At 36.2% G+C, this 14,068-nt stretch overlaps 1 protein-coding gene across 4 annotated transcripts in view; it reads right to left on the reverse strand.

Annotated features, from left to right (window-relative positions):
- CYTIP (cytohesin 1 interacting protein) overlaps positions 1-14,068 on the reverse strand; it is a 129,708-nt gene that overhangs the window by 16,084 nt on the left and 99,556 nt on the right. The window contains exons 4-6 of one of the 4 annotated variants that reach the window (XM_066345912.1): positions 9,128-9,207; positions 2,645-2,694; positions 2,364-2,418 (exon numbers count right to left, since the gene is read on the reverse strand). In XM_066345912.1, coding sequence (XP_066202009.1) covers positions 2,364-2,418; positions 2,645-2,694; positions 9,128-9,207 — 185 coding nt within the window. Of the gene's footprint in view, positions 1-2,363; positions 2,419-2,644; positions 2,695-9,127; positions 9,377-14,068 lie in introns of all 4 variants that reach the window. The other 3 variants (XM_066345911.1, XM_066345913.1, XM_066345915.1) reach the window with 3 other exon arrangements.

Genomic DNA, 14,068 nt, shown 5'->3' on the forward strand with positions numbered 1-14,068 from the left:
AAATTTGTGTGTTAGAAATAAGGAAGAGAAGGCAGAGGTTCCAATGTTATAAAAAGAAATAATCACCTACAAGGGAGCTCCGATAAGAATGTCAGCTGATTGCTCACAGAAACTTTGCAGGCCAGAAGACATTGGCAAGGAATATTCAAAGTGATGAAAAGCAAGGGCCTACAACCAAGTTACCAAGTTACTCTACCCAACAAAACTATCATTTAGAAGCATAGGACAGACAAGAAAAAGCTAAAGGAGTTCATCATCACCAAACCAATATTTTATGAAATGTTAAAGTCTCTTTTTTTAAAAAGAAGAAAAAATAAAGATAAAAGGCATGAACAATAAAAAGGCAATAAATACATATCTGTCAACAATTAAATCTAAAAAACAAAATTAACACATTAACAGAACAGAAACAGACTCATAGATACAGAGAACATTTTGAGGGTTGCCAGATGGGAGGGGGTGAGGGGGATGGGTGAAAAAAACAAAGGAATGAAGAAGTACACATTGTTTGTTACAGAACAGTCATGGAGATGGGTGTAAAGTGCAGCATAGAGAAAATAGTTAATAATATTCTAGTAATTACATATGGTATCAGATGGATATGTGATTTATGAAGATGATCACTTAGTAAGTTATATAATGTACATGTGAAACTAATATAATATTGCATGTTAACTGTAACTAAAAACTAAAAAATGATTTAAAAAAAACATATGAATGAGTACACAGTATGGGTGCATGAGGTTTTATCTGGTCTTCAAAAAATTCCCACACCATATCCCCTATTCGATAGCTATGCAAATCTTATAAGTAACTAGAGAAGAGATAGGTCATGGAGCTGGTAATGGAAAGCATACACCAAAAAGGACTGAAGAGGAGTGCATTCCTGCATTATTAAGATAAAATGTACATGCTCTAGTTCAGAGGTGAAGCCGTTAGTTCATGTTGAGCTATAAAGGTTCATGATACTGTAGTCTGTGGTCTACTAATGATAACTTGAACTCTTGCTCCACATAGAATAGGTGTTTATGGTAAAGGGGAGAAAAATAGGGGAGCAGTGACTGTGACATATATTATACAAATGAAAAAAAATCCTAATTTGCCACTTTAAATAAGGGTATGTGAGTAGTTGTTGATCCTGTTTACAGTAGCAATGGTTGTACATCCTTGTGCATAATTCCCATTTAAAAAGAAGCAGTCACAAAAAATGTAGTCTCTACAATAGAATAGGGAGTGTTTTGCGTGAATGGGGAATAAGAAAGAATATTATGTTTCTAAAACCTTATGGAAGACTTACAGATTTCCCCAAATCTAAAATTAGAAGAGTTCAGATAGCAGAGGGCTATTGTCTTTTCTCCTACAGACTTTTCCCTGTTCATTGAAGGTAGAGTTCCATTTGTTTCTTTATTCATGAGGCATGTTTTACTTAGCAGCTTCCTGCTCCTTATCGTAAAATACACACTGACTTTCTAAATGTGGGGCAGAAACTTAGTCACCAAAGTTTTCTGAAAGCAGCATTAAAGCAAAGACCTAAAAGTTGATGTGCAGAATAAGCATATGATTGTGCAGAAAAAGAAGCGCAAAAGTGTAATGAAAAAAATTTTTTTAAAAGGTTAATACTTAAGCTACTACTCCTGCACTGAATTGGACTAGACTTCATTTGACCTGACTCACCATCTTTACAGATATGGCCATTAAAAAGTAAACAGCAAATAAAAAGTGAAATACTTAAGTTATTACATAGAAACCTGTATAGAGTGTTTTTAAAACTTTCTAGAGCATGAGGCACTATATAAGTAGAACAATGTTCTTAAGTATTTCAAAAAATAATTATAAAGTGTCATCATTCATAAAAAAGTACAAATTTCTCACAGAATCAAATCTTTAATATTTTCAAAATACAATAGGAACTATGTATGAATACATGAAGTCCATATATACAAATATACATGCTATCAACTACTTCCTGAATACCAAAGTATAGATTTAAAATATGACATTCAATATAAAAAATGATTATGCAAGCACATTAGAGATACAAAGATACAGCATGCACATCTATCAAGAATATTTCATTATCCTTCCTATTTAAGACTTGGCTGATATCAAGCATTTCAGGTCAATCTCAGAATTACGGGAAGACTGAAGCAACTAAGAACAAGGAGTTGAGCAAGTCTCGGGTTTTATTTTATGCATTTCAATGTATTCTTTCCTTGATGGTACCAAACACACTAACAACTATCAAAACAACCACACCTTAAGTAAAAATTAGTCTCCATCATTCTCTAATCCTGAGAGACTTCATTCTTTCTTTCTTTGAAAATGTCATGACACTACTCGTGCCACTATCTCCATTAACCCACCTGAATTTCAAATCCAAATGTCCCATTATCTTGCTTTTCCACAGTAACAAGCTTTCTGTAAGAAAAAAAAATTAAATAATTTAAAAAGAAACAATGCATGAAAATCAAAGTATCACATTTGCTACATACTTATTTTTAAAACTGTCACAATTTAAAATAGCTGACACTTATGTAAATTGTAGTATTATAATTTTGTGTGTGGGGGTGTTTGTATCAATAAGTCTGAAGAGCTGTGTTCCTATATCTTGGAGAAAGACCAAAATATAAATGAATCTCTTTACCTTTGAGACCAGGAAAAGTCACCTAAAGAACTTGATCTCGTCAAGGCAAGCTGAAAAATACAACAATCACATGGTTATCAAAAGGTCCTCAAGATACATTTGTAAATGTTCTAAATCACAAAGGACTTGGCTCTTTATCACTGCCTTTGGCCCAGCTCAAAGAGGGTAAAGGCGGTAATTTCCATTCTTTAGTGATAGTGAAAGAGAGCAGGCAAAAGGAAGTTCTGGCTTTCTGTTTGAAAAGATTAAAAGAGGCTCTGATAATAATACACTGTGGCAAGATTTAATGTAATGTGGCAAAATTCCAAAGCTTCCCAAAAGAACTTCATATCTCATCTGTATTAAAAACAGCCTCTGAGAGATTAACTAGAGCAATTTATAATCACACCACAATCCAACATCCATAGAATGGCATACAAAACTTAGTTTCTGAAGATGCTGTTGAAATGATTGTGTTTATTATAATAGTTACTGAAAAGTGTTACTTTTTAAAGCAGGTTAAAATAATCTCTAAGGAACAAACTCATGGCCTGGCCGGTTGGCTCAGTGGTAGAGCATCGGCCTGGCCTGTGGAAGTTCCAGGTTCAATTACCAGCCAGGGCACATAGGAGAAGCGCCCATCTGCTTCTCCACCCTTCTCCCTCTCCTTTCTCTCTGTCTCTAGTTGTCAACCTAACACTTAAAATGTCAGGAGATCAATGCATAGTCAGTCTGAACAAATAAAAATAAAATGAATAGAGGATAAAACTGGAAGGAGAAAAACACACAGAAGAAATTAATGCACAAAAGTAATCCTCATTAAGGCAATAGTTAGGAGAGAAGCTACATCACCATATGGAATTGGAATTACCCAGTACCAAATGCCAACGTTGTGAGAGATTTTCTAGAATGTCTCAGTGTTCAGGATTTGGCTGATGGAACATGAAATTAATGTAATGGAGAGCTGGTGTCTTCCCACCAAGTTGATATAAATTAGTTACATTGTCCTTTCTTGTCAGTTCCGGACCTCAAATTATTTATATCATCCTAAAGAACGCAAGAGGAAGGCTCAGACCCAAAAAGACTCTAAAGTTGCTTTTCAACTTATAAGAAATGACTGTGGAAAATCTACCACAATTTGCCCGGTTTATTTCAGCCTAATTTTGTCCTGAGAAGTATCAATGACAACAGTGGGGACCATTCAGTTATGTAGTATGCTAACTCCTGGTGCAGAAGAGCAATAAACTTGATAGTCCCAAGCATCTTCAATCTTTCCCTTATATTGTTACTTTCATTTTCTTAATCTGTTTTTATTATTTGCGTCTGCTTGGCTTTTATCCTTATTTCAGATTGTAAGGTACTTATGTAGGTCACTTCTAATTATGTTATCTGTAACCATAAAAATATAAGTCTTGCTATCAATATTTGTCAGATTAGTAACAGCATTGATGGGAACCTCAAGATTTCTACCACTCTGCCCTCAACCTGCCTTCTAAACCAAAAATCATTCTAGATAAACCAAATCTAAAATCTTTTCAATCGCAAGACAAGTTCAAGATCTCTATAAAAAAAAAAGGAAACTGCCCACCTCTCTCCTGATGCTTTTTCTATTTAACTATATATATAGAAAATAAAAATATTTACCTCACACAACGTGAGAGGCATAGCAGATATTCAATTCCTGTGGACTGACTGATTTGGGTTATCAGTGACACACAAAAATAATCAGACTAAGTCGAATTATAAATTAGTTTCCACTCTGGATTAGTAATGAGACCTAACATTTAAATAAAAAAACAACTTAAGTAAATTCTGCACCATCGTATTCCCTCATACATGTGACATCTTGACACAAAGACTACTTGCTTTAAACAGGGCTGTCAGAATCAGGTGATGTGGAAAGGAATGTTCTCAAACCTTGCTCACACACCAAATTATCTGCCTGATTGATGTTTCTGTCTCTGTCTCTCAAATCAATAAATTTTAAAAATAAAGTGTGTCTAAGGTCTTATCAAATGTCTTCCGCTTTGGAAAACAGTTTTCCCTACAGCCCTGTTCTAGGATCCCAGACTGCCCTTCCCCACCCAGTCTTTTCTCAGGGTTGTAGTGATGGCACCAAACTCATGAACGAGGAACGGATGTGCAATGAACAGCATATGCCAGCAACAGCTGCCTTTTAGTACACATTATCTAATATGAGAAAGCTAGGTTTAGCAATTTGGCAATTCAGTTGCAAACACTGAGTACACTGAGCTCTTTAACCCCTCTCTAGCCACTAATACCAAGATGCATGAGGTTGAGTCTCTGATCCCGCTTCTTTTGTTTTTAGTCACATCTCCTAAAAATCAGGCATTAATATTTAAGATGTAATTTTTTCCTGCTATCCAGTAATTCAAATGTCCCTTTCTAGTGGGAAACCAAGACCAAATACTTGAGCTGTCAGTTTGCAAAAGAGCAATGATGTGCGGCTCAGCCAGACAGCCCGCCAGGCTCAGGGGAGCTCAGACGTCAATACTGTAGCCACTTCTGCTGTGAAGTAACGGATTGTTACTTCCTGGTCCCCACTTTGTGTGTGCTCATTTCCTGAAAGTGTTGGGGGAGGGGAGGGGTGGAAATGCATATTCGTAGGTGAGGTTTTTTTGTTTTTGTTTATTTCCAAAGTTCCAAAATCAAATGCTTTGATCCCTTTCCAGTCCCCTACCTCACTCTCCCCAGATCTTTGATGAATATAGCTCTCTTTTCCCTTTTAAATCGGGATTCTTAGGATAGCAGGGCTGCGTGGATGGTTCTAAGATACAACAAAACAAAGGTACTGAACTCAATGTTTAACTTGGAGTGTGCCCTTAAGCAACCCAGAGAACCGTCTTCCTGGAAGCCTCACTGTGGGCTCGTGAACCTCTTTTTTCAGAATGAACTGTTGGAACCTGACTCCCAACATACAACAATATGGATTAGAAAATACTTTTCAGATTTTTTTTTTGTGGTAAAATTAACAGTTTTCTACCTAAAAGGATTCATTAAATGAACAAAATGCCTTGTTAAAGTTAGGAATACTTGAGAGTTTTGGTAAGAGACAGGTGTGTGGCCACAAATGATGTGAAAGATTCTTAAGGGAATAACTCAACCCAGAAATAAATGCACTACATAATTAAGCACAATATTCTGTATATGAAGTTTTAAGTAAAATTTTCATTCCAGAAATTGTCTGTTTAGTGAAACATGGGTTTGAACTGCGCAGGTTCACTTATATGGGGATTTTTACCATAAATACCTTAAATGTATAAATATTTTCTCCTCCTTATGATTTTATATCCTCCAGCTTATTTCATTGTAAGATTGCAATATATAATACATATAGCTCACAACAAAGTATGTGTTAATGTACTGTTTATGCTCTCAACAAGGCTTTCAATTAATGATAGGCTATTAATAGTTATCATAGTTATTATATTAACATTTAATAGTAGGCTATTAAATAATTAAGATTTGGGGAGTCAAAATTTATATGCCAATATTTGACTGTTATTACCCCTAACCCCCATGTTGTTCAAGGGTCAACTGTAATTTGATAACTCAAAGATAATCAGGCCAAGAGATTCAGTCATGGTACCACTAATGCATATTCAGGCTTCTCACCTGTCAGGCCCTGGCCTCACTACAGCATTTGAGCAAAAACTGTTTTCGAAGAACAACCCTAGTCCTTTGAGCATTACAATATTTCTAAAGACTATCCTTATTTCCAAATTCCTAAAGTGTTTTCCATTGCAGGTATTTTTGTTCTAAAACTGTGTTCAAAAATAGTAGCTGCACTGGGGTGTCTGTCACCTCCTAAAAACACAGGCATTAAGATTCTATTCACACACAGACATCTATTTTTAGCCCTGGCCAGTTAGCTGGTTGGTTAGAGCGCTGTCCTGCAGCACAGAGGTTGCCTATTCGATCCCTGGTCAGGGCACGTACAGAAACAGATCAGTGTTCCTGTCTCTCTCTCTCTCTCTCTCTCCCTTCCTCTTTCTAAAACCAGTAAAGTAAACATTTTAAAAAATCTATTTTTAAAGTAATTCTGAATGTAAACACCCAAATGATTCTAAAAACTAATCTGAAACTACACACTAACTAGATACAGCGCAGCAGAAACCAGAAACCAAGCCAAAGCCAACAATAACGAGAAGTATGAATTGTTGACGTCAATGCTGAAAGAGATGAAAATAACAGTGGGCAGAGAAACACCTGCTCATGTGATGGCCTCACAAAGATCTTGTTGCAACTGAGTCAGTGCCAAAGGGATGTTGTTCTCTAAAAACCAGTTCAAGAAAATGAACATACTTCTGGACAACTGTGAAATGTTGGGATGAACTTGCATCAAATCTCGTTGATGATAGTTGTGTAGAATTAGAAGTACTGTGTACAAGAGATGCTTTTTGCCTTTTCTTTTTCCCCTTAGAGTAATTCTCACAACAATAAGAAAAAGCTATTTGACTAGAAGTAGTCTACCATGAGAAAGAACATAAGGAAAGGGGGGGGGGGGGAAGACCTAGAAAAGATGAGAACATACAAATAAATTAATTGGTGTTGGGATATGTATAAATATATGTGTAAGTATATATATTATACACACAAACACACATACATACTTGTGCATTTCATAGGCTTAAATCCCTTTAGTTATCTTCCTCTAATATCCTCCTACTGATTGCCTTTTCTTTAGTTCATGCTGTCTTCACTCAGGCTTTAAAACCAGATGTCACTGCTCTTCTTTGATTTTAGCAGTTAAGACTTTGGGTCTCCTTTCCATTGTTTCTATTTCTTCTTTCTCCAATTAGTGAAAAAGTTGCTCCCTCACTAGTCTCTATCCACTTACTGACTGACTGCATTTCTAGAATAAAGTTCCTGAATCCCTCTACTGCTCAAGGTTCCCTGTGCTGCTCAAATTTTTGCTTCTTCAGAGGGAAGTGTCCAAGTTTTTGTAAAGCAGCTCAGCTCTGAGGTCTCGCCTTTACCTCCCACACAGACAGTGGACCCTCCTGTCCCAATAGTATGTCATTACCTAAACATTCCCTAAAGGCCCAAAGATCTGTGCTTCAGCATTAATTATTACCTTGTTCTGAAATACCCACTATCTGGAATATCTCTCCTTCAAGGTTGTATTCAAAGACACATACTTGGACTGCAGCATTTATGTTGTTATACTTTGTATAACACCTCTTCAATCTGCTACTGCATCATAAACCTGATAAGAGCAGGAAACGTGTTCTTCTCATCTTTGTACCCCCTGTACTGCTGCTCTTTATCTGAAAACTGAATAAAGATTTTGGTACTTCCCAGAGTTGTTTTCTCTTCAGACAGGTAGTAAATTCATAGACACTATAAAAGCATTTTTGGATTGAAAAGATTGATGATTCAAACATGGCAAATGCTGTCCTTATCTTCACTGTGAGAAATCCCAGGAGTCAGCTATGTGCATCCCTGAGAAATGGTCATAGCTCCCTGCTATTCTCCGACTCTCTAGCCCTGAATCAGAGGGCTTATGTGGAGCACATGATGCATTTGCAATACTTAAGGACAAAAACATATGCTTTAAAATGAGTCTAAATAAATAAATAAATACAACAAGTCTGAATATTTTCTGTACAAGTGATATGTATTTGGGGGCATTATGGCAGGTTATAAAACTGAAGAGATCTTATGGTTTTGCATTTTTTAAATTGGAACTTGTAGAAAAAAATCTACAATAAATTCAATTAAGGATTTTTCCAAATATTTTTTCCTCACTAGGGAAATACTTTGTAATACTGTACCAGTAAAAATAATAGCACATATTACATTTCAGTCTTTGTGTTAAGTGCTGCGTGTCTCCTCACTTAAGCAGCAGTGAGGATGGGTCTATTGTTATCTTTACTTTAGAAAAAAGAAACCTGCATCTTAGAGAGGCAGGTGACTTGCTCAAGATCCCACAGCTTTGAAGTGACTGAGCTGGTGTTTAATCTGGCACTCGCTTATCCAATAAGAAGCTTCTCAAGAGCTTGAAGTATATACCCATTTCTCAAAGCTGAAGATAATTTAGTCCACAAAATTTGTCCTAAAAATAAAACTACTCCCATTTGATTATGAACTAAAATGATCCTCTATGACTGATAGTGGGGCTAAGAGAGAAAGAATCAATGGGACAAACAGAGAGGGGGAAAAAATCAAGAATTCTCAAACTGGTCACGTCTGTATACAGTATCTTCAAGTCTGATGTGCTTAATGATGTTCTTGTTTTACATGAACACCTCTTCAAATGAGAATAGCAATCTTCTTTTAAGTTTTCCATGCCAAAGAAAGTTTTGTTATGGTCTGAAATTTTTGTTCTAGTGCACTAGTACTGTGTGGGCTCCTCCCCTCCCTTCCTCACTCATACTCTTAAAGCATCAAAATAACATTTTTAGTGTGAAATCCACAAACATATCACTCTGCTCTCAAGAGAACATGAGCACTCTGAAAGTTACAAAATAGCAATCATACCTGCTTACGTCCCCGAGGCAAAGTAGCCACAGTGTCAGCCAGCATTTGAATCCTTCTGTTATCATCCATGGGACAGCTGCCTGTGAGTGAGGAGTAAGAGCTATATGCTGGGCCAGCGCAGTAGTCCACCAAATTGCCATTGCTGCTCTGCCGCCTGAGCCTTGGTAAAGACATTGTGTATCAAGATTACTCCAGCTGGCACATGGTTGAATGGACTTGCACGGTGGTGGAAGCTGAAAGTATAACCCTCTGACAAGTAATCAGAAGTAGCAAAGCAGAAAGAACCCATGTGACTTCTGTGGTTTGAGGTACTTGCTACAGAAACCCTATCTTGTTATCCACTTCCATTTCTCAGTGCTTTTTTTTCTTTGAGCCCTGAGAGAACTTAAAGCTACTTTTTACCATTAAAAAAGAATCAACTTATTTTTCCCCCTTCCAACAGCCAGAACTCTTATGCGTTCATGTTCTATGACAAGTTGTGTTCAAAACACCATCTGCCTTTTTTTTTAAAGGAAGAAAGAAAAACTTCCCCAAGTTCTGCCATTTGTTTCCCATCCATTTTCTTATTTAATATCAGTAGTGCAATGTAAAAGCCAGGATGTGCGAACATTCTGTTCTCATGAATACATATAAGCAAGAATTACAGGGTCTGGTCATAATGTTCTCTCACAAAGTCCTTGTAATGTACTTTCCCCAAAGTACACCATAGCTCATTAATGTTCATCAGAAAGACATTATATGTGCCACTTGGACTGTAACCATTCAGCATTCTCCTGGTTGTCCTTTAACTACTTTGTCCTGGCCAAAATTATCCGTCATCTTTACAAGGAACAAGGGGAGGGGAAGACCAGCACACTTAGAGCACAAAATCGGCCATATTTTTTAGTGGACTTTGCTACAGCATCAGCAAGTGGACCTGGGGGATGAGTGAGGATGGCAGGAGGGTAGCAAGCAAACCAAGGTGGCACAAGAATGTTGCCAGTGGTCCCTGCATGTGTATGTGGGCCAAGTGCATGATCAAGAAGTACTCAAAATCACAGACACTCTTTTTGGCTGGGGTTAGGGACACGTGTGTTTGAGAGTAGTTTCAGAAGAGGAACAAGGAATGTGAGTAGAAGGAAGAATCAAAGAAAAATCAAAAAGAGAAATTTCACCTAGTCTAAAAAGTCAACTATGATCTTCAAAATCATTTTGAAGGTCAGTAGGAGAATATAAAAGAACTAGAAAGTTTTTGAACTAAAATGGAAGTCAAGGTAAATTCATCTCAAGTAGAATCTGCCACCTATAAAAACAGTTAAATCTTCCGAGTCAACATTGCTTTATAATTGACATATTTTTTAGTTACCTAAGTCTCTACAAGCCAGTAAGTATACTGTGTCTGTCATTACAGTACTAGTCCAAGGTAATACAAAGTCTAAACCCAGGTTCCACATAGCTAAAATAACAAGTTTTAGAAAGGAAGAGATAAAATAGTCCACGCATATCAAAGTAAAGTACTACTATGGAGTTTTGTTTCAAGTAATATGATTTCAAAAGGATAAACTTTAAAGAAAATAATTCTACTTCTCTATGAACTGCCCTAGTCATTACCAGATGTGCATACATGCAACAAGGACACCTTCATACACCACAGAGTAGTCTAAAGTCCAGAATGCATGTGAAAATCTCTGCTGTCATTTACCAAGGTATGCTTGCAAAGCACGGTCACAGCCAATGTCTGAAGTTTCTGGATTACCGTTAGCCCAACACATTTATTGATTAAAATAGACATGAGTGTAAGGAGTTACTCAAAATATAAAGATTCCTCTGTGTCCTTCTGATTTTAAGACAGTTGTTGAATTTTTTTGTTCATTTTATTTTGGCTATTAGCCTTTATTTGCACAAGAAGACTTTATGTGGCTTCCTGGGATATTATAGGGTTTTGTTTTGTGTTTTTGGTTTGCTTATTGTGTTTATTTTAACTTTTTACCCTTATTTGCCCAGAAAGTCTTTATTTAGCTACCTGGCCCAATGTAGGATATGGGATAATGTCAAATAGATAATATTTGAGGATTTTATGTTTGAATTTATATAAGGTAAATTTAATTTGGTAAGGTTACTCTCATATATGAGAGCCCACTAACTATGATAACTTCTTTGTCCTATTTTTCACTTGTTTTGATTGATAAGGCTGGTGAATGATGTTTCCATCTTCCCTACTCAGTGTGGATTATTGGAATTCCTAGAGCATACCCCAAAGAGGTGCAGTCTTTCAGAAAAAGGTAAACTAAAACTCCACAATCATAGCTGACTCTGAAAAATAGCCAGCTCAGAAAAAAAGAAATGAAAGAAACAGAGGTCACGGGGTCCCTGTATTAGAAATTCCAAAGTGGATGCAAACCAAGTATTAGTTTAGGTTGTAACATGCATAATTAAAACAGCACACATGCACACAAAACTTTAAACCTAATATAAATAGTCAACAATAAACCATATGCATTATATTGTTAACAAGAGTACAAGGAAACAATTTTTTGAACTATTAGTTTAATTCAGTCAAATCATAAAACTATGATATTATAACATCATCCAAGAATTTAAGCCACTGAACTTATCTGGGGCCTTAAATAGATTATCTAGATCAGTTTTTCATGAATTCATTTAGTAAGATAATTTCAATTCTTCTTTTAAATGTAGAAGTAAATGTCTTGATACTTTCATTTTGTGCACATATCAGAGAAAAAATTAACTATTTTTTTTCTGTTTTTTAATCAACTCCAGGTTCAGGGAGAGAACTCCGAGTGTGGTGGGCACATGAAAGAGATGACTCTCTAAGAGGGTCCATGTTGAAGGCATAAAATAATATGTGAACCACTGGGAGGCAATCTGGAGATGGGTAGGTTTTTAAAAGGACCCTTGTTTTGGACTTGTCAATGGGCTCTACAAAATGGTGCAGAGAAGTTTCAGTCTTTAGGAAACAGTCTCTACAATAATTTTAAAACTGTACTCCTCAGAATGTAAGGAGACCCTCGGAATCACCTGAGTAGGGCAAGGAGGAGGAGAAAGAAGGCATGAGAGAAAGATTCTGAGATTTTGAGACCTGACTTCAGCCATAGTATTTTTGCTTTTAATTGCTTTATATTGTGTTCTTCCTTATAACATATGGTTTCCTTGGGTTACAAAATAAAAATTAAATAAAAACAACAGGATTATAGAAGAGAGAATAGAATCAACAACATTGTACAAAGGACAGTAACTTAATTAGTACTTCTATAGAAAAACATCTCCCCACTAATAAGTCCCCCAGTTTCAACAGACATGGTTTTCTTTTGGAGAGGTAAAATCCTAATATTAAAAGTTCTCTTGCCTGACCAGGCAGTGGCGCAGTGGATAGAGCATCAGAATGGGATGCAGAGAACCCTGGTTCGAGACCCTGAGATCGCCAGCTTGAGCCCAAGGTCTGCTGGCTTGAACAAGGGGTCACTCGGTCTGCTGTATCCCCCCGGTCAAGTCACATATGAGGAATCAATCAATGGACAACTAAGGAACCACAACGAAGAATTGATGTTTCTCATCTCTCTCCCTTCTTGTCTGTCTGTCCCTATCTGTCCCTCGCTCTGACTCTCTCTGTCTCTGCCACAAAAAAAAGTTCTCTTTAAGCATAAACACAAAATAATGAGTGTAATCAGTAATCAAAAGATCCCTAATTCTGGATTTGTGTAAAATTATTTTAAAGCATCTCTCTTCATGAATTTATTAAGACAAAGGTGGGAAGGGTTTAACTGAACCGAAGTACATTTGCATTCTAATAGAACTGTTCTATGTTATGGAGATGCCTTTTTTGAGAAAAGTTAAGGCTCTGAGAGAAATGTGATTGGTTAACTACTAATTAACAGTTTTATATTCTGAGCTTCAGGACAATGATCTTACAGAAAAAAAATGTAACTATTTTTCTTTTAAAGTTACTTAATTAATAAAGTATTTAGGAATATGTTCAAACTTAAACATTTGAACAAGAAAAATATTTATGAATAAGTGATATATATGTATGTGTGTGTGTGTGTGTTGTCTGTGTGAGAGATAGAAAAAGAGAAATATGAAGTACAGCTTGTGCATATACCAAAAATTTTAGAAGAAATTTAGGAAGTATTCAAAGGTCTATCCTTTATAAATCATGAGATCCACGTGATTTTACTAGTGCTACATCAAATTTTCACGGTAGATGTATCATATTAGTTGTGACCTAGAGCATAAAACAAGATGTGGTCTATGAAGCTAACTAATCTGATTTCAACTAGATTTGGAGAATGGAAAGAAAGGAAGGAAGGGAGGGAGGGAGGAAGGAAGGGAGAGAGGGAGGGAGGGAGGGAGGGAGGGAGGGAGGGAGGGAGGGAGGGAGGGAGGAAGGAAGGAAGGAAGGAAGGAAGGGAGGAAGGAAGGAAGGAAGGAAACAGGGAAGAAATTAAACCAATTTCACTTATTAATTCTTATACAAGCTTCTTAATTTAAATATCAAATTGAGTCCACCAGTGTATTAGAAATAATGCCTCTCAACCAAGTAGAGTGTATCTTAGGAATAAAGGGATAGTTCAATATTAAAATGTAAAATATTAACACAAATTCTTAAATTTCTGGATTTAAAAATAAAATTCAACATAGGATATGCCAAAACTATCAAGATTCATCTTTGCTTTGAATAATTCTAAGGAAGCTAGGAATAAAAGGAAAACATTTTTTTACCATAATAAAATGTACCTGCCAGAAACACCCACCAAATATCATGCTTAATTTTGAAATGTGCCTCCATTATAATGAGAAGGAAGACAGTGACGACAATAACCTGACCACTTGTCACTGTTTTATTTCATATTGCACATGAGAGGTATAGAATTTAAAAAAAAAAAAAAAAAAAAAAAAGAACTGTAAGTGCATAATGAACAAAAATGCATAATGATATCATTT

The sequence above is a fragment of the Saccopteryx leptura genome, chromosome 7 (assembly GCF_036850995.1).
Source record: "Saccopteryx leptura isolate mSacLep1 chromosome 7, mSacLep1_pri_phased_curated, whole genome shotgun sequence".
Taxonomy (NCBI): domain Eukaryota; kingdom Metazoa; phylum Chordata; class Mammalia; order Chiroptera; family Emballonuridae; genus Saccopteryx; species Saccopteryx leptura.